This window comes from Coptis chinensis, chromosome 3, assembly GCF_015680905.1.
Source record: "Coptis chinensis isolate HL-2020 chromosome 3, ASM1568090v1, whole genome shotgun sequence".
NCBI classification, from domain to species: Eukaryota; Viridiplantae; Streptophyta; class Magnoliopsida; order Ranunculales; family Ranunculaceae; genus Coptis; species Coptis chinensis.
The window spans coordinates 6,735,438-6,755,917 of record NC_141458.1 but is presented as its reverse complement, the minus strand read 5'-3'; the positions used below and the strand labels follow the sequence as shown (position 1 = coordinate 6,755,917).

At 38.7% G+C, this 20,480-nt stretch overlaps 2 protein-coding genes and 1 long non-coding RNA gene across 3 annotated transcripts; 2 read left to right on the top strand and 1 right to left on the bottom strand.

Moving 5' to 3' along the window:
* Nucleotides 1-287: 287 nt before the first annotated feature.
* Nucleotides 288-1,632, bottom strand: LOC147507589 (uncharacterized). Its single transcript, XM_086599058.1, has 5 exons — nt 1,418-1,632; nt 1,125-1,313; nt 669-1,020; nt 481-582; nt 288-396 (listed from the first exon to the last, which is right to left on the bottom strand). Exons 3-5 carry the CDS (start codon nt 830-832, stop codon nt 321-323), a joined length of 342 nt encoding a protein of 113 aa, XP_086455184.1. The 5' UTR covers nt 833-1,020; nt 1,125-1,313; nt 1,418-1,632; the 3' UTR covers nt 288-320.
* Nucleotides 1,633-8,909: 7,277 nt separating this feature from the next.
* LOC147507588 (transcription factor PIF5-like) lies at nt 8,910-13,798 on the top strand. Its single transcript, XM_086596338.1, is given in 8 exon segments — nt 8,910-9,701; nt 11,092-11,856; nt 11,858-12,036; nt 12,353-12,406; nt 12,408-12,465; nt 12,830-12,895; nt 13,004-13,297; nt 13,694-13,798. Coding segments are annotated over 7 exon segments (1,269 nt in total). The 5' UTR covers nt 8,910-9,701; nt 11,092-11,343.
* Nucleotides 13,799-13,878: 80 nt separating this feature from the next.
* On the top strand, nt 13,879-15,783 carry LOC147507587 (uncharacterized). Its single transcript, XR_015216207.1, has 5 exons — nt 13,879-14,188; nt 14,805-15,005; nt 15,104-15,166; nt 15,329-15,391; nt 15,481-15,783. It is a non-coding gene; the product is annotated as an uncharacterized LOC147507587 (long non-coding RNA).
* The last annotated feature ends 4,697 nt before the right edge of the window (nt 15,784-20,480 follow it).

The following is a 20,480-nucleotide window of genomic DNA, read 5'->3' as shown; positions in this document are numbered from 1 at the left end:
CCTCCAATTACATAAATTGATTCACCGATCACAACTGCTCCAGCAGATACCATTGGTTGATGCATCGAATCACCATCTGTCTAAGAGCCAAAGCGAGGATCCAATACCTCGACCTCTGAAACATTTCTAGTTCAGTCAAAACCCCCAAAGGCATATCTGCAGTGCAAATTGTTCATCATATACTGTCAGATTCCTGAATATATTATATGGTCCCTAGACAGCAAAGCCTATGAAAATATTGTAAATGTGTGCGTTTAAATACTTGTAAACATAACAAGCACACACATTCATAGCCATGTTCACTGATATTTGGACTTTAATCAATACAATCTGCCCAAAGATACACTATGCTGAATTACAATTGTCCGACAGCTGAAATTACGCCATTGTGCACAACTGCAAACCAAGGTCATAATATAACTATAACAAAGAGGACATGCAAACCAATACTTAACATATTTATCTAATTAAGGAACTTACATCTTTTCATTAAAAGCAGCCACGGAATGGCCTCCCCTGCTTGTCTTCATACTAGGAACACTCTCCCAAGAAATTGTCCGGGGATCAAACCTTTCAGCTGAACTGTGACAGGCGAAGAATAAAGCGTATGAAGAATAAAGCAGAAGGCAGAAAAATAAAGCAGAAGGTAGAAGAATAAAATGTCTCACCTGATTGATCTAGCTTGATTTACTGAAAACTCTCGATCCATTGGATTGGGTCCAACTGGCAATGGCCCAGAAGTAGGGGTTGTAGAATTGGCATAATGTAGCACTCCTACGCCAATGATACTACTATTTGATTGTGTTGGATTTGCTACCATAAAGTAGTCCATAGTGTCGAGTTGATTGGCTGTGACAAGAACGGAATAAGACTGGCCAATATGTACATCTAAGGAGTCTAAAGTGATCTGATTAGTGTAAGATCACTCAGTTTCAACCAACACCATATGATGGTCCTGAATTCTGAAATTGAAACTCATCGAGGTACCCACATTCGATATTCTCAATCGGTACATTTTTCCTATGTGACAAAATCAAATCCATCAAAATGAGCAAATTGATCAAGTATTTTGGGGAGTCTAACAGGCAATTGATATTGAACTGATGGTGAAAATTGTATCTGACCTTGTGTAACGTTAAACGACTCGTGCCGATCATTAAATTTGTCCAAGTCTTCAGCTCATTTTCCGTTCATAAGGAGCTGATTAGTGTAAGATCACTCGGTTTCAACCAACACCATATGATGGCCCTGAATTCTGAAATTGAAACTCATCGAGGTACCCACATTCGATATTCTCAATCGGTACATTTTTCCTATGTGACAAAATCAAATCCATCAAAATGAGCAAATTGATCAAGTATTTTGGGGAGTCTAACAGGCAATTGATATTGAACTGATGGTGAAAATTGTATCTGACCTTGTGTAACGTTAAACGACTCGTGCCGATCATTAAATTTGTCCAAGTCTTCAGCTCATTTTCCGTTCATAAGGAGGGCAGTAGGGTAGAGCTCATCATAATCAGACTTGGCGGGTAAACGTCCTCTCAAATCCTGGTAAAATAGTATAAACAAAAATTCGAGTTAAATTTTACCAAGTTCACATTAAAATCAAATTCATACGTGAAAGTGTACATTAACAATATTTTTTGCAGTAAAAATGAGATCACACTAATGAGGGAGTTCTGGGTAACCATTTTTCAGTAGAATTGCTCATGCCTTGGTTTAGTTGGGTGGGTGGGTCGTAACAATAAAGTCTGAGCCCAACAAATTAGATAAAATTTAGCCCAAATCCGCTTACTGGGTATTTCACAGTTTGTTCATTGGTTTTCGTTGAACAGATGCATGCTTAACACTCTTAGAAGTTAGATAACAAGAAGATTAAAAGAAGAAAGAGTAAAAGTGTAAGAAATTACCTTGTAGTTTGTTGAGGTTGACCATCACCAAGCCCGAGTCTGGACAAATTTTACAGCCATTAGTCTTGTCCTCCACCCTCACCCAATCGCAATAAAAGACCACCTCTTGAAAGTCGATATAGTCTACCTCAATTATCTGTTTAATGACCCCGTACCACATCGTTGTCGCATCAATAGGATTCTTATCTTTCCTACTTGCGAAAAAAAGTAAATCGCCCTCATAAAAAACACCACTTTGTCTTGGGTGGTAACAAAGATCATCATGAGACTTGGGAGAGAAAACAAAGCCATTGACGCTGTACTTCTTGTATGTCTTAGCTTTAGTTGGCCCTTTGACTAAATGCCATAACATAGAATTAAATTGGCATCGTCCTCTAACAACTATAACAAGATTACACAAGAAAACAATTTAAAAACATCACTAGTAAGTGAACTATCATAGTATTTCTAAATTATATTGTTTTTGTAAGAATTAATACCTTTTATATAACCAATCAATGAAATTTGTTTGTATCTCTACTGCTTTTGCAATCCGTTTTCCTTTAGCACGTGAACCAGATTGCAACGAGTCACAATACTCACTGCATTTTATTCATTCAAGCTTTAATATAAGTATATCTACATAATAACACAACATGTTCCATGCCTACATAGTCAAGAATTCAGACCTGTAAAATGTATCGCGTTCTTTGACTTCAAGTCGAAAAAGCACCCATCGGCGATATCGTACAAATTGATGAGGGATAATGACACATCCTTACCATCTAGCATAGGCCCTTCATCACTATATACTCACCATTTTCATCTAAAAAGACTTCTTGACTGTATTTGTGATTACCGGCTCGTGGATTGGACATGTACTCCATGGCATACCTAACGGATTCAGCAACAAGATAGGATTCTGCAATAGAGTCTTCAACATATCGTTTGTTGCTAGGAATGTCTTTACACTCTTTCATCGACCTAATGGAATGAAATATTCCAAACTTGCATATGTAAATTTTAAGTTCAAATACACGTCAAATAAAGTCAAAGACAATTGAAATAAAAGTGATTTACCGTTCGAATGGATACATCCACCGATCTTGGGTAGGTCCACAAAACAACGCCTCATCTGCTAGATGCACCATAAGGTGGATGCTTATATCAAAAAAGGATGGTGGAAAGTGTTTCTCTAACACACACAATGCCTCGGCAACCATGTACTTAGCTTCTTGAATATCTTTTCTGATCAAGACCTTCGAACAGAGTAAATTAAAGAATAAGCTTATCTGGTATATAACTTTCTTTAAATCGCGGTGTTTTGGGAAGGCATGTTGAAGCAATACAGGTAACAAGTACTCTATGATGACATGATAGTCATGTGACTTCATTGTTAGCAAATCAGGTGGATTGAGACTAACAATGTTGCTCAAGTTAGAAGAAAAACCCGAAGGGAGCTTTAAGTACTTCAAAGTTTTTAAGAAATTCATTTTCTCACTCTTATCCAAAACAAAAGAAGCATGTGGCTTAACTGTTCTCCCGGTGTTCAAATCAGTTTGCATCCAAAGCCCCAACATGTATGCCAAGAAGCTTCATATCCTCCCGTGCATTTACAGTATCTTTTGTTTTACTCAAGCAAAGGATCGTGTTTAGTAAATGTTCAGCAACATTCTTCTCGGTATGCATCACATCAATAACATGGCGGACTTCGTGGTCTATCCAGTACCCCATACCAAAAAAGATAGACTTCTTATACCATGCCGCAATAACTTCACCACCATCACCAGCATCATCGACATTCACATCAGCTCTTTTTCTCTTGCCATCACTGTCTTTCCAAGTTACAAAGTTGATACGATCTAAATGTTGTAGAAGTTTTTCCCCTTTTAGCGGTTCTGGAGGAAGATTATCTTCTACTGTCTTGTGCCCCAAGTACTTCCCATCTCTAAACGGGTGATCACTTCTAAGAAACTGCCGATAGTTAGTATAAACAATTTTCTTGCTGACAGGTAAATGAAGAGATGGAGTGTTGTCACCACATCGTGGACAAGCTTTGTATCCATGGGTTACACAACCGGATAAGTTCCCAAAAGCAGGGAAGTCGTGAATCCCCCACATCAACATAGCTCTCAGTGTGAAATGTTCCTTTTTATACATGTCATAAGCGGGCACTCCATGATCCCACAACTGCTTCAACTCATCATACAGTGGCTCGAGAAAAACATCAATGTCTTGACTCGGTGCCTTCAGCCCAGGAATTAACAAAGACAACATTTGGAATTCTGCTTTCATACATAATGATGGTGGGAGATTATAAGGCACCGTGATAACAGGCCAACAACTATAACCGGTAGATTGAACTCCACGTGGATTAAATCCATCCGTTGCAATAGCAAGCCAAACATTGCGCTCCTCATCTGCAAACTCTTTATAATTCTCTTTACATACTTTCCATTGCCCAGAATCAGCTGGATGCCTCATATAATCTCACGAAGATTCTGATCTAGCATGCCAAGTCATGTCACGTGCTATCCATGGTATTGTATACAACCTCTGGAGTCTCGGAATGAGAGGAAAGTGTCTCAACACTTTGTTAGGCTCTTTTGAAACCTTCCCTCCTTTGCCCGCTAGGACTTTATATCTAGGTTTTTTACAATGACAACACTGCTCCAATTCTTCATCAAGTTTCCAGTATAACATACAATTATTTTCGCACACATGAATGCACTTGGCTTTCATCCCTAAGTCTTTCAACATTTGCTTCATTACAGGATACTTCACTGGCAATGTGTTTTCTTTGGGTAACCATCTCCTCAACACGGACAATAATGCTGTCACACTATTTCCAGACCACCCAAACTGTTTTTTCAAATTATGAAGTTCAACAACTGTTGAAAGTGTCGTCTCGGGTCCCTCACAAGAAGGGTACAATTTTTCTATCGCTTTTCTTTTGTAGTCAAGATACCTTTTACCCAAGTCTGGTTCAGGAACAAATGGTGGTTCAATATCTCCTGTTTCAATACCATGGCCCATATAAGCATCAACAAAGTTCTCTATTCCAAGCCCATCTTCCTCGATGTTTTTTTCTTCCATGTTTCCCACCACCGGATGCTCCATCGAAGTCTATGAGCGTCTTTCACCATGTAAAACCCATACATGGTATGAGAGATCTATACCATTTAGGTTCAAATGATCTTCGACCACATCATATTCTAGTCGGAACCTATTCCTACAGTTTTTACATGGGCAAGGACAAGCAGACCCGCCCAACTTTGTTTTGGCAAATGAAACAAAATCCCTAGCCCCATCTTCATAAAGTGTGGACCTCCTATCTTTTTCGTCCATCCAAGCTTTCTGAATTTGGTCACTCATTCTACAATAAAACAAAACACTTTCTAACATGTTTATAGTTAAGAAATTTAAGACAAAATAAGCAAATAAGTTCCAATCATCCGACTATCAAACAGACACAAGTGTTTTCATATGAAGAACACTACTAAGATAACCTTGATGTTCTCAAACAATCCCGAACTCAACAACTCAAGTTCCAATTATCTAGATTAGTCCACGAAATGGCACATTTAGTCATACTAGTCAATGACCTGATTATACGATACCTATAATTTATGTCATATCATTGAAGAATAATCGGCAAAAAAAAAAAAAAGATAAAGCAATATGTTCTTAACATTCCCTGTCCTATGCAAAGAAAGCACATTGATACAACATATATAACCCAAAAGTGAAAGGCCATATAAAAAGTAAAGATTCGAGTAAAAAAATTATTTTGGCTAAGTAGCACTCTTTTTGCTTCAAGCAAGCACATCCCATACTAACAATAATAACAACAATTATATATCAATCCAAAATATATAAATATAAAATTAAAAGAACACAATCAATAATATATCTTACGTAAAGATCTACTGTAAATTAAAACATGTCACCATTGTGTATTAGTTGGTTATAACAAATTGGGAAAGCTAAGATATATGTGTTGGTGTTGATTGCCTTCTCATTCTAAAGATAACATAATGGCATGTTAAAAGAGAAGGGAAAAAAGGTACAACCAGATAGCCTACATGCTTATACACAGTAAAAAAACCTCTAACGTAGACAAAGACAATCCTGTGATGCTAACGCCACATTATGTGTCTACCCACGGTTCTACCAAATCAGATTATTCTTGCCACCAACAATCCATAGATCAAAGAAGAAGACGAAAAAATAAAACAAAACTAGGCAGCAAAAAAATTAGGCTATAAGTCTCATATATAGAACGTAACATCGACTAAAAAGTCAGTGACCTTAAGTAGTTGGGAACAGGATACACTTCAAACACTTTTTATACAAATTCTTGTTCACAAGTCATCGATACAGAATGGAAATTTCTGGTCGATGATCAAGTATCGGCTTGTGTCGTAGAGAATCAAAATTGACCTTTCATTGTGCATAATAGATATCACTTTTAGGTCTCCTTTCCAGTGGAGGGATCACCCACCTCTTTCTTTCTGTTCAAGATTCCTGACCTGACTTAATGCCATCTTTCACAAGACATTTTGTTGAGAAGGATTTGGTAAACCTAGAGATCTTATTCTGGTAGAGGGTCAATCTGTTCTTTCGCTTCTGCATATGCTTTTCTTTGAGCATTAAGCCTATGCCTGTGAAAGGAAATGCAGCTTTGAGATATCTTGATATCTAGTCAAGAAAAGAGCACAAAAAAGGGAGTGGTTTCAATAGAAGTTGCAAGAAAAACTACTAGAATTCACTACATGGAACTATGCCCGCTTTGGTTATCTTATCCTAGCATTGAACACTTTCTCGACAGGACCGATCTTTAAAGCGTGAAATCGCTTTTTCCGTGCCGACCCCGTTCGGTGGAAGGTCATATTCTCATTTTCTAGTTGCGAGAAAGCCTTTCTCGAGGAAGTCCACCCTTTGAGAGGTTGGTAAGTCCCATCGACTCAAAAAGGTTAAGTAAAGTCGTCTATCCGTCGACACCTTTACTTCATCGCCTTGCTCGCGTCGGTATCAATATCGGATGAAGAAAATCTTCTTTCAACGAGGTAGGGTGGGGCTGGTTAGAGCTTTGTGGTACCCATAGTCTGTCTAGTGTCGATGGAAATGTTACTTCGAGATATGTTCGGTAGAAAAAGAGTTTTTGGGTTGTTTGCAGAGCAGGATATCCTTTGACTAGGAAAACGAAGAGTGCACTATATTATCCCCTTTCCTTTCTATGGTAGGTCCAAAATACTAGTTTCTTTGGTAGAATGAGAACGAAATTGGAAAAGTTTTCGTTGTCAATATCTACTATTGAGACCTCTCGAAATGCTCTTTCATGTGATTTCATTTGAAAAAATTCTTATGCATAGCTCTAGCCGTTAGGCAAGAGGTGCTTTTGTTCTGATGGTGCACCAGAGTACTTGAAGCGAAGGCGACCAATGAGCGAAAGGCTTTCTTACTTACAAAAAGTGGTTGACTTCCAGATCGGTGAGCCTTGATGAGTTTTGACTGATCGACTAGGCACCACAAAGCAAGCATGAGGGAGAGCTCAAAGGATTGAACCAAGACAAAGGCTCTTGTTGACAGAGCAGCCCGATATCGCATTTTTTCGGGCAGAAGACTTTTACATTTTTTATTGCCCTTTTCCTCCTCGATTCTTACGCTTTGTAGAGTATACGCTAATGGATGAGTGATCGGTAACCCCTGATCCATTCCTAAAGTTTCGAGCAATTCATGTAGCCATTGACCTTGAGATTAAGCCCAAGGTCGAAGTCGTCCGCATATCGGGACTATGGAAAGAACCATAGTGCTCGCCACAAAGACAAAAGAGGGAGATGTTGAGATCCGGACTTGAGCCGGACATCTTGCCCATTCGGTCCGGCTCTAGATGTTCAACACGATGCCGGGTTGCTCGTCTCTCGATGGAATTCCGTGGGAATAAATGATGATGGAATAAAGGTAAAGGGCGGGGAAGGGCTTTGCGCCCATGAAAGCGTAATCCCTATCTTGAAGCCAATTCATCGACATGAAATTGAATTCCATCAAAAGGAGGAGAATCCTATTTGCCTCCATTAGCATCGCGAACGGCATATACTATTTCCATCAAGCCGATTACCCCATTTTAGCCTACAAGTACATAGGGGGCAAGGATAAAGGCTGCTAGTGAAAGCAACTTACTTAATGTCCGAGCCTCTTCTTCCTCTTTGCTGCCTTACTTGGGCTACTTTCTCCAGGAAGATAAGTGGTTGCATATATAAGAAGGGCTTGTGCACATGAAGAAGAAAAGGAAGAAGGAGCTGTTGAGTCGGATGTGGCATTAGACTGTTTTCAAATAGGTTCTTCTCGAAGTGGTCATTATCATTAGTAAGCCAAGGAACCGATTGCCTCAAGGCAAAGAGTCCGTTCATGGTATAAGTCCTTTCAACTAAGAATGCCGACTTTCCTAAAACGATTGGAACTAGGGTATCCTCGCCGAAGGCAAAGATGAATAAGCCAAGCGAGGTTGGATCTTGCGTGACTTGGTTCCTCCCTGTTCTCCTTTGCTTGCGTGAAACTAAGGCATTGGACTAATTTTTTTTTATGCGTGAAAGCTTTAGTACAGAAATTATTTCTTTCCCTCAAAGAGAGTCTCCGTTATCGCTTTGGTAACGAGGGCTTGCTATTGAGAAGCAAAGCTTACCTTAGGCAAGGAAAAGAGGTCCATGTTATTGATGGATATTTAAACACGGGTGCTTGGGAATAGTAGCACTATCTGCCACTTACTCGAGGCCTCCACGGGTCTTTCAAAGCGAGCCATTAACGACAAGGCCAGAGCTTGCATCCGGATCTCGGTACACAAACCTTATCGGAAGGCATCGAACCCCTATATAGTAAGGAAGAAAGCCAAGTGATTACCGGGAAAACTTAGACGCCAACCGCCTTCCTTCCACATTTCGGCCTTAGCGACGGAGAAACGGGGGCTGGTCCTATATGTCGTATATCACCCGCTGCTCAATTGTATTCGCTACTACAAAAAAGCACTTATACCACGGTTGGTATCAATTCAATACCCACGGTTTTGCCAAAAACAGTGGTATATTACAAATTGCCACGGTATAAGTTTTAAAATCTTTTGGGAACTATCATATACCACTAATTTGCGGAAACAGTGACATAAGAACTATTGCTTACCACCGTTTTGCGGAAACAGTGACATAAGTACTCTTATTTACCACTGTGACCCGTTCCACAATATAATGGAAACAACTAAATCTCAGCCATCTTGGCCCAACCGTGGGAACAAAAAAAATATATAATTAAGAGAACACTCTTAGCGCTCAACTTGGTCATCTCTCTATCACCTATAGCCCACTCTTCCAACTCTCTCTCTCTCACTTCTGTAGTTGTAAACTAGCCACCATGTTCTTAACTTGGTGGTTTCACCAAATTATTCAACACCGCGTTTTCAACTTCTATTTCATGTTCTCATTTGATCCTTTCTTTTTGCAGAAACATCGGTGTGTTTTCATCTGCTATTTAGGGTTTAGAAGAAATTTAAGGATAGTTGAGTTAGGATTTCAGGAGTATTTAATGTGATTTCAACTTATTAGGTTAAAAAACTAAGAATTTTAGGTTACTGCTGAAATCACCTTTGGGGATGTGATTTTCGACGGAATTAATCAGTTGGGTATCCGGTATTGGGGCGGGGGGGCTTTCCTTAAAACAGTGAAATTGGGGATTGGGTTTCTTTCCTTGTTCACTTTTTGAAGATTGATGTGAAAGAAGATGAAGTGGTGATGAACTTTTCAGGATTCCAATCATTCAGGTGAGCTATTATTTCAGGTTCTTAGAATTCATCGGTATGTATGAAATGTTTGAAGAAATTCTTCATCGAGAACTGTTGCTGTATATATAGATGTCTTTATTTGATTGATTGTTCAGTAGAGATACATCATATAATTTCACTAGAGATTGTAAATTTGATAGAAAGTTGGAACAAGAGTTTCGGTTGCTTATTAAAAAGTACTAAAATCGAATCTATTCTTATCTATTATTTGGTTTAGGTTAAAAGGCCAATTAAGGGATCCTCGATCAGGTTTGTTTCATTTTATATTACCACAATCTTGTGTACTTAGTTAAATTTCTGTTTGAGAACATAAATTTTCAGTAGCACTCGAATCTAAAACACTGTGGCCGATCCTGAATGTATTATACTATTAAAGAGTGTTAATTGTGAGAATCCGCGTAACACACATACAATTGAAAGAAAGTGTGGATATACACTTGAATTGCGCGCTCTAGGGTTTGGAAAAAGGAATAATTTATTGCAATTTGCATATTGGTACATGTTTGAGTCAGTAGAGAGGCTCTTTGGTACATGTTTTATGGAATATATGACATTTTTTGTGAATGGGTTGCCCTAGCTTGTTTATGCTAAGCTCTAGTTCTTTGTATAGTCATCTAAGCATCATCCTTGGAGCATGTGACTATTTCATGTAGGTTTGGAGTTTATCCTCATGCCAACATTGATACCAGATATGTAGTTAACCCTTATTTTAGTGATAAAGGGTTTACTCTTTAACCATTAACCTATAAGTGTTTTCCAGCACATGGAGTAATTAATGGTTGTCCTACTCTAGAAAAGAATTCAGTTGGCAATGATGCTCTGTGGGAAGAGTTCTCTCATAGTAGAACTCGATTACTTACAAAGTTGTCTCCTTGACAAAAACTTTGTTTGAAGTGAGGATGGTATTTTTCTTCCTGTTGCTTGATTTGTAAAACAAGGGTGTAGTACATGCATTCCTTATTCAGCCCAACTTTTGTTATCCCCAACCTAATGGATAGTGATTCTAATTTGTATGACCCTCTTGCTAGTATTACAATATTACTTTGTACCTACCATCTTAATGCTTAACTTATACATGCAGGAGTTAACAAAGTGGGGGGATCGGGACTAAGAAAATAAAAAGGGGGGATTCACCTGGGGGTCACACGTTTATATTTGTTTTAATGCACTTAATTTTGTCTTATCAATTTTTTTTAGTAGCTTTAATAACGTAGTGGAAATCTTGATTTGTAAGTGGTGTTAGTATTGAGTAGTTGGAGAAAAGCTATGAAGCTCTCACTGTTTTTGCATGAATCCGGCCTTCATATCTTTCAGTATGTTAATGAAATACTAATATACATACTTTCTTTGTTCTTATATTTTTATGAAGGAGTTGCTAGGTATTATGGTTGGATAAAGGGGACATTCTTTAGAAAAGGAAGATCAAGCGGTGTTTTAATACTTATCTTTTCTTTTGCTAAGAAAATGAGGCTTGAGAAGCTAGCAACAAAGGAAAATGGAAAGCAGGAGCTTGGCTAGCTAGAGAAGAGGACCACCCATTTCTTGTTATGCAAAGAATCAAAGCAACATAAAGATTTCAGTGCATAATGACTCAGAACAAAAAAAGAAGTATGTTCATCCTATGAAGGATGGTGACTCTTACATGAATTTGAGTACTTTAATTGAAGAAGATGAAACTGCATCATGGATCCAATACCCACTTGAAGATTCATTAGATGCCGAGTTTTGCTCCAATTTCTTATACGAATTGTCAAACTCCCATCCAATTGAGAAAGAGAAGACAATCAAGCATTTTGAAGGAGAGAAGTATGTCAAATTTGGTGCTTCAGAAGAAACCAATGTTCTCACCACTAGTAGTACAAGACCACAACAGCCCCTCTTTAGACAGTCCACGAATCCATTTTTTGTAGAGAATTCAGTACCTTCTTCAAGACCGAAAGTTACTGATGCAACGCAGAAAGATCTTAGTTTGGAGGGATTGGATAGAGTAGGAAATTTTCCTCATTTTTCAAGGCCATTGAAAGCTGAAAATGGCTTATCAAATGGTCGAATCGAGGGTCGGTCCGGCCTTGTGGCGGAGGAGACTTTGGCGAAGTCTTCCGTGATGACAATTGGATCAAGTCATCACGGGCAAAAGCAACCAACCGCCAAATGAGACTGATTTGAGTCGGGTTTCAAGTAATGGGGTTGGTTCCACAGGCATGTTTCAAGGTCCCGTGAAGGAGGATACTAGAAAGGTGTTTCCTCGAGTGAGAGAGGGCTTCTTGAGACTCTTGAGACGAATATCACTTCATCCTCTCGGTGGATCTGGGGGGTAGTTTCATAGGTACAGACAGCACAATCGACAAGCATTCATAGTCACAAAAGGAAGGAAGAGATGCCGATGAATCGAAAGTACCATAGCGAGGTCGGGAACTCTTTAATCTCTCCCATATTTTGTTTTACGGCATGTTGCATAACGCAATCACTGGTTTATAATATTGTAATTGTTATAATCATGTAGGATCCGAGTTTGAGTCCGCCAATGCAAATAAGGCACCTCCATGATCGGGATCCACCCGCGAGAAGCCGTCTTCTTTGAGGTTCATAATCTGTCGAGAGGGTGAGAATCATAATATAACCATTTCCAGCATTAGTGTATGTATATACCTTTCTTATGGGAACTGTTTACTAATGCAGAGGAGGGACGAGAATCAATGAGAAGATGATAGCACTTCAAGAATTAATACCTCATTGTAACAAGGTTTGCCATTTGCCTTGTCTCATTTTGTACTTTCGCAAAGCAAAACAACCCACAACATTGCAAGGTTCACCGATAGTTTGTTAAGTTTCAGAGTCAACTATAGTGATGTACCTTTGTTGCATCAAGTTTGTTTAAATCAACCACTAAAATCTTTTATCGTTCAAAATAATTTTAGCTGGTCGGTATCATGAACTTAACTTAATCGTGAACTCAGTATTTAATTTATTTAGGGATCAGATATGATTCACATAAAAGCATTTTGTTTTCTTGTAGATGGCAAATTATATATATTATGTCTCATACTCTTTCGTTGGCCAACTCTTCCATTTATTGTTTTGTTACTAAAGTAATGGCAATTATACAGTCAGACAAAGCATCGATGCTAGATGAAGCTATAGAGTACTTGAAGTCACTTCAGTTACAAGTTCAGGTCGGAAGATCCCTAATGCTTCGTTTTTGTGTAATGCATAACGAAAGCCCTAGAGCAAACTAAGAAGCAATGCATCGAGCTAACTAACATTTGGTATCTGTATTTCAGATGATGTGGATGGGGAGTGGTATGGCGCCGATGATGTTTCCAGGTGTCCAACACTACATATCACGAATGGGTATGGGAATGGGTACACATCATTCCATGCCTTCCATCCACAGTCCAATGCAATTACCAAGGCTGCCATTAGTTAATCAAACTATTCCAGCTCTCTCACTAAATCAACCTCCAACTTGCCCTTCAGTATTAAATGGAGTTAATTTTCGAGCGGGATCTGAGAATGTCGATTTCTCCCTCTCCTACGCTCATCACATGGGTTTCCATCACATGCAAACCCCTCAGGTTCTTTCTTGTTATCCCTGGTTCATTCCATATGAGTATACTTTCATATTTTAGCCCCTTGTACTACTTTAAAGATTAAGGAAAAGAAAGGGGTTATTAGTATCTCGAAATTTTTTGAAGAATTTCAATCGCAGAGTCTTGATACCCCAACTTCACATTTGGGACCTCAGGAAGCTTGACATTTCCATTTGATCTCGAAAATACATCCTAGAAGTAAAGCCTGCAGGGAGAGATGTGTGCGAGTTCCTGATAGTTGGCACTGGAGGCCTAGGCCTCATGCCTAAGAACTGAAGGGCACACCAGGGTTATCACTATCATATATGAATTCCTGTATTATGATCACATATTATGTTTTAGTTTTTCAAGTGCCTGAATCGTCGACAATTTGTCTTGCAGTCATTGAATACATTTGGCTATGGTTCTCAAATAGCTCATCAGAGTCCTAAGGTAGGACTGCCTAGCATGAGCGATGCACCCTGCCATGGAGGCACTCCTCTGTAGATAATGCTCCAAGCAAAGAATTGGGTAAGACATGTCACCCTCTTTTCAACCATTCTTCACAGGTTTGAGCATCCGAACTAAAATTAAAGTGTGGGAAAACTTAACATTTTGTTTCAGAATAACATTTTTCTAGTATCTTTCAAAAGAAATGCAAGATATTCTTTTGTTTTATGCCTAAGTTATGTTAAAATGTAAGTATATGCTGTATGACATACTGATGATGGCTAAGCTAGATGACATACTGATGATGTCTAAGGGAGCTCAATAGGAATGGGAGCAGTTCATTGGGTTAGTTGTAATGTCTAAGGGAGCTCTACTGATGATTGTTCCTCACTTTCAACTATCTCACTCCTCCACTCCCGCGCTCCAGGTCTTCTCTCCACTCTCAAGGTACGTTCCTACACTCCTACTTCTTTTTTTCCTTTTCTTCTCCAGCCTCTCTCCACTCTCTTCTTCTGTTCTTCACTTCTTCTCCTCTAGTCCTCTCCCATTTTTTTTTTTTTTTTTCTTCACCAACCTCTCTCCACTCTCATCTTCTGTTCTTCACTTCACTTCTCCTTTCCTACTTTTTTTTTTTTTTCTCCTGCCTCTCTCCACTCTCTTCTTCTTCAGTTCTGCCTCTCTCCACTCTCTTCTTCAGTTCTGCCTCTCTCCACTCTCTTCTTCTCCTACCTCTCTCCACTCTCTTCTTTAGTTTTGCCTCTCTCCACTCTCTTCTTCAGTTCTGCCTCTCTCCACTCTCTTCTTCTCCTACCTCTCTCCACTCTCTTCTTTAGTTCTGCCTCTCCCTTTTTCTTTTTTTTTTCTTTTTTTTTTAAAGTTTTAATAGAAGGGTGGAAGAATGCGAGTAGTATGATTTCAACACAAGTTGTAAATTTGTGTGATTGGGTCTAAATGTTTTCTGCTGAAGCTGGACCCTCTTAATGGTCCACTGTTAGAAAATTTATTTGTGTAATAATGCCGTAAGGGCAGAGATGCTAATTGTCCAATGTTACGATTTTTTCAGGAGAGGGAGTGTTATGTGCATGAGTGCATTTTTAAGAGTTTAAGTGCTCAGCAGTTAATGCGTTTTCACTCAATGAAGATGGAGGAAATAAACAAGATTATAAGGGAACTGTGGCAGCAAACATATAGGGGACAATATATAGATTATATAAGCATTCATTCTGATTATGAGAGTGCTGGGACTCGATCCTATAGCTACAGAGTACGCACTGAAAATCTCTTTAGACTTAAAACCTCTTTTAGACTTAATCTAGTTTCCTTGTAATGAACTTTGGTGTTGTTTCTCCCTCTACTTTGTAGGTGCTCATGCAGACTGGTGATGCAAAGCTAGAAATGCGTGGAAGGTGCAGTGCTGGTCAGAAGGTGAGAAAGTGCAACTTTCTAGTATTTTATATGAAAAAGAATGGAAGAAGTCTTCTCTTGATTAGTTTTTTGGTTTTTCCTTAGATTATATGTAAGGGGACAAAGCTCACTAGAATTGCTATTTTTTATTAGAAACTTCTGACTTAGTTTTTAATGCCGTAGGTAGAGGAAAACAATTCTTAATAATTGATGGAAGCTTGTTCAGATAATTCTTTTGAAAATAAGGTATAAGTCGTCATACACTAGCATTCTCTATTTTGTGTTACTCTTTATTTTTTAGTTATTATATTACTCTATGATCTTTGATCGTGCAGATAACAAATCTATCCCTCAAAGATACACACACACAAGAGGAACTTGATGTTGTTTGACTTGAAATTCTTATATTCATCCAGTATAATGGAGCGTTTGAGCCAAGCATTGTGTCTTAGCTAGGTTTTGACCTATTCCAGTTAAGGTTTGGTGTTTGGTCTCACCATTTTTTTGATATTTTAGATAGAACAAATAGATTGCTCTTTTGATTGATGGAACAAGTTAGGTCATTATTATTTTGATAGAACAAGTAAATTTGGATGTTTATTTCATTATTGATGACTCGGAAAAGTTCAAAACTCTTTTAGCAATTCAATGTCTCTGTGTTGGATGTTTAAATTTATTTCTTTTGTTCGAGTTACACTATGAATTGTTTATTTGAGCAATGTGTTTTTAAATCCAGTGTGGACATATATGGTGAAAATGGGCAGGTTGCAGGTTGAATGAATATGATTAGAATAAAATAATTAGGGGTTTTTTTATTTATTTTTTTTTAAAATGACTATAAACCACGGTTTGGTAAGAACCGAGGTATAAGCAGTTTATATACCCCACGGTTTTTATCCCACCGTCGTATTTAGCATCACTATTCCCCACGGTTCACATCAAATAGAGCATACTGTTCAGACTATTAACCACGGTTTGGAAATCCTAATACCACGGTTTTAGTCAAAACCGTGGTATATAAGAGGTACTTTTCCCCACAGTTTTGCTAGAAGTATTTGTCACGGTGGTTGTTACCACGGTATGAAAATAGTGGCTAAAGGCTTTTTACCACTGTAAATAACAGTGGTATATGAGCTTTTCTGTAGTAGTGATTTGCCTCGGAGGAGCATCTTAAAGCAAGCCGGCCTTGCGTTCTCCCCAGTGTGTCAAATCTTTCTGTACCTGTTTTCTGGGCTTATCCCCTCTTCAGTGGGCATTCCTTGCTTGATAAAACCTCCTACTAGATGGAGAATTTGATTCTTGTGGTGATTCGAAATAAGACCTGAATCGCCTGATAAAGGAGCCTGGATCGGAATAACGTTAAGGAAGGTCAGGGTAGGCTACTCATCAACCCTATTCCACCAATTCGATCTATTGGAAGAAGTTATTGACTAAAGAAGATCAGCCTACGAAAGGACTTCCTGAACTACTCAACAGAACTAGACTCACGAACTGAGCTAGCCACTCCTCGAGAAGGAAAGGTAGGAGCACGCCAAGAGGCAAGTAGACCGAGACGCCCTAGGAGACCGAAGAGAGAGCTTGGATAGTGGCGACCGATGATATCCTTTGGCCCGTTCACGATCGTAGACGACCGATTCGACTGCCTTCGTGTGAGATCTAGGATCGAGAAAGAGAAAGAAGACTTGATGCTCGGCAATGAAAGATCAAAGTAAAGGGCGGGCCACTGATACAGTACGCTACAATGAGCAAGAATCAATTAAAGATTGACAAAGAAGGAAGCTACCTTTGGGTCTGAATTGAATTCGTCTACTAGCTTGGGATCAAATCTGTAATCTTCCTGAAAGGATATAAATTTACATTTAGCGGCCTTCAAGCCGTGTTCCGTGCCTCTGAGGTACAGCTTCATAGGAAGCTGATCGAATGCGCGTTACGAATAAACAGGGTGGCAATTAGAAGAACTCAGGGTTCCAAACCTTTTCTCGATACTCTTCGTGCGGATAAGGTAGTCTAATCAATCGGAGAGTGTTCCACTCCTTCTTGATGAGAACTCACTTTGCCGTCATCATAAGTAGAGAAACTACAAGTTTGGAAGGGTTCCATGGATTTTTGCCATGAAAAGAGCTTAGCCTTCTGCCCCTTTATTTCGCCCCTCGAGAGTGTTTGTTTTGCACAAAGGCGTAGGTGGCTTTCACAGCAAGGAAGAGATAATGTTCCTAGCCTAGTAGCCCATTGACGGGAGGACTCCTTCACCCGATTAGGGTCGGAGTTTCGAAATGAAAAGTCGAGGATAGGTTGACTCACCGGTGGTGATGAACTCCCTCGCGGGTTGTTGCGGGAGGTGTCCCATGGGATAAATAACCAACAAGATATCTGCTTGCCACGCTGCCCTTTCATAGCAACTTTTGAGGCTCCACCGCAATCTCTTTTCGAGCAAGAAAGTCACGGGGGTATAGATATTGACGAATAAAGAAGTCCCGGGAGGATAGACCAGCCAATTGAGTCGTCGAGTTCTGTCGGGGAGAGGGAACTAAGCAATCAAGTATAGCGATGTCGCGGCTCTATCAACACCTTGTACAGGCGGTTCTCCTCTACCTTGTGCCTCCCAACGGAGTCCGCAGCAGTTCTCCAATTGCTTTGTCCTCAAAATCAACATGACGGCCTTTTCATGGTCATTGAGGCTTATTAGGCATTGGCCTTTAAGAATTCAAAGCAGACATTTTCAAACCAATTAAGCTACTCCTAATTATATGAAAACACAAGATTTAAGATGTAAAGGATCCAATTATATGCAAATGTACAAATAACACTTAAACACTCATCACTACTAAAAAAAAGGGTTTTTATCTCGGTTCCAAATTTTGCTTTATCTCCGTTGTACTCAAAACCGAGAAGATACCTCACCTGATAGGTTTTTAGACCTGCTTTTGCCAAAACCAACTAACATACTACCATGGTTGACTCTTGACCGAGATGAAAAGTATTTTGTTATATCGGTTCATCAGTAACGCATATAATATAAATTTCGGTTATCTCAGGTACATCATCAATTGAGATAATTAATCTTTCGAATACCTCGGAACAGACAGATATAATAGGCGGGAGCGAGAAAATAGAAAACATGATCTAACCAACTGTCCATTAAGTCATGGTCTCTTCAAACTCAAATATCCCACGATTAATTAATTAAAAAAAGAATTTCATCCTCTTCAATCATTGTTCTCGAAAAAAGTCTAATCTCCACTCATTGTTCTCTAGCTTCTTCAGCTTAATACTAGCGAAGTAGCAAGCCTTAAATACGGTTGGAAACTTGAAATCAACAGTTTCCCCAATCCCTAGTAAGCTTTCCTTCCCAACTTTTCCTGTCGATGTCTAATGACATTTTTATTCGTAAGCATCTTCAGTTTTTATTAACAAAGGATCGAGCATTTTCTGAACATGAGATGCAGCCCTTATATCGGACTTGTTTATTTATTTGTTTTCTCTTTTTACTTCCATTGTGTTGTGTGGTAAGCACAACAAAGGTTCGGCTGAAGGAAAAGTGGATCTGATTTTGAAAAGTTGTATTAACTGGATCAGCTTGATGGGTTCGTGGAGGTTGGCTTCAAACGGTTTCAAAGCTTGATCTTGGTTTAAATGAATGGGAAGTGCAGACCAGTTGAAAAGGGAAAGGGTCTGATCCATTTAAATAGTATATCTGTATGTCTAGCTACTGTTCAACCAAAATGTTGATACACATTACGAATGATGAAAGCATTGGCTATCTTCAAGCTCGCGTCTGTTCAAGTTAGCTGAGCTTTCCTACATGAAATTTGTACTTCAAATTTTAAGGGCACTTTCCAAAATGTTGATAAAGTCTGAAATCTGAATGATAACACCTTTTGTCTACCTTCAAACTGGTATCTGTTGAAGGCACCTGGGTTTCCTACATGAAAGAGCTTTGGTTGTTGTTTTGTTTTTGGAATGGAACGATTTTGCATCATTTTGAAGTCTGCAATACGAGATTCAAGGTGTGGGAGCTAGACTAGGCTAAAATCACTACTTGTTTTCTGAAGCTTTTGTCAAACAGAAAACTTGTGTCGTAACCATTTATTTGTTCGCGAGACTTTCATTGTGACATGGACGTGGGCTATACGTTTAGGCACATGATACAGATTTAAACTCAACAAAACTACTTGCTTCAACAAAAATGGTGATACTTAATATCTTTGTTATCGTAAGACTCACTTTCTTTTATTTGTTTCTCATCATGGAGCAACCTAGCTGCTTATGGCGTTTGTTTGTTTATGGTCCTTTCTTTGATTCTCAAGTGTTGGCAGACACTTGGGAAACACCACATGACCATTTTTTAAGACCAAACAGGGAAGGCAAGGTCTTTTAGTTTATGAGTTCTGCTGTGACCTAGGCACGCTTTTTGTTATGAGTATAATTTTGAAAGGCTGACGCAACCACATTTAATTTACAGATTTCATGTTCTTTCTCGTTTCTTTTATTCCAATACATTGTGGAATTTGGAATGGTTTCTTTCCAAATTTGAGAAGCTAATCATAAAATTCTATTTTCCCTCTCCTTGGTCATTTCAAGATGAATATTCTGGAGAATCTATTAGCTTTCTAAAACAAGACAAAATATCTAAACTTCAATCTAACACTATGGCTGCGTTTGGTTCACGGAAAGATGAGCAAAAGAAAATGTTTTCATGGAATCTAAAATCTTACGAGTGTTTGGTGAACCATGGAAAACAGAAAAGTGGAAAATGGATTCTCAAAGTACCTCAGAATGGGTGAAAACAACTTCCTAAAAAATAGAATAGAAGTTGTTTTCTTTTCTTCAGTCTCTTGTCATCTCATATGAGTTTTATAATAAAAAAAAATAGCTTTCATCGTTGAAAACTTGAAAAAAACAGTTGGAAAACAAATTTTTGGAAATCAAATTTAGGTTAAGCAGATTCCAGGAATGCAATTTCTTGTTGAAAGAGAATTCTGCGAACCAAACATAGCCTAAGTAAATCAAGTCACAACACATAAGCAAGAACACCACTTTTTTAAAAACAATTGATGAGTAAATTTACCTTGAGCAGATTGAATGACAAAAGCAACGACAACTTGTTTAATCTCTGAGTAAATTTACCTTGAACATAGATAAATTTTTAATTAGAACCCCATATCAATTATTGAAAGGGGAGGATAGAAGAGAGAGGAAGAGAGGACGACTTACCTGAATCGAAACCTTGGCCGGCGCGTCAACACCACTCCAATGTTTTCTCTTTTTTTCTTGTTGTTTTCCTTTTCATTCACATGTTATTGATTTCTCCTTTTTAGGGCATCGGGATTTAGAT

Excerpts from the sequence above, each read along its gene's own strand:
- LOC147507589 (XM_086599058.1), bottom strand. The coding sequence starts at position 832 with ATGGACTACTTTATGGTAGCAAATCCAACACAATCAAATAGTAGTATC. Across the intron at positions 583-668 it reads AATCAAGCTAGATCAATCAG|TTCAGCTGAAAGGTTTGATC; the intron begins GTGAGACATTTT and ends CGCCTGTCACAG. Across the intron at positions 397-480 it reads GCTGCTTTTAATGAAAAGAT|TTGTGCACAATGGCGTAATT; the intron begins GTAAGTTCCTTA and ends CTTGGTTTGCAG.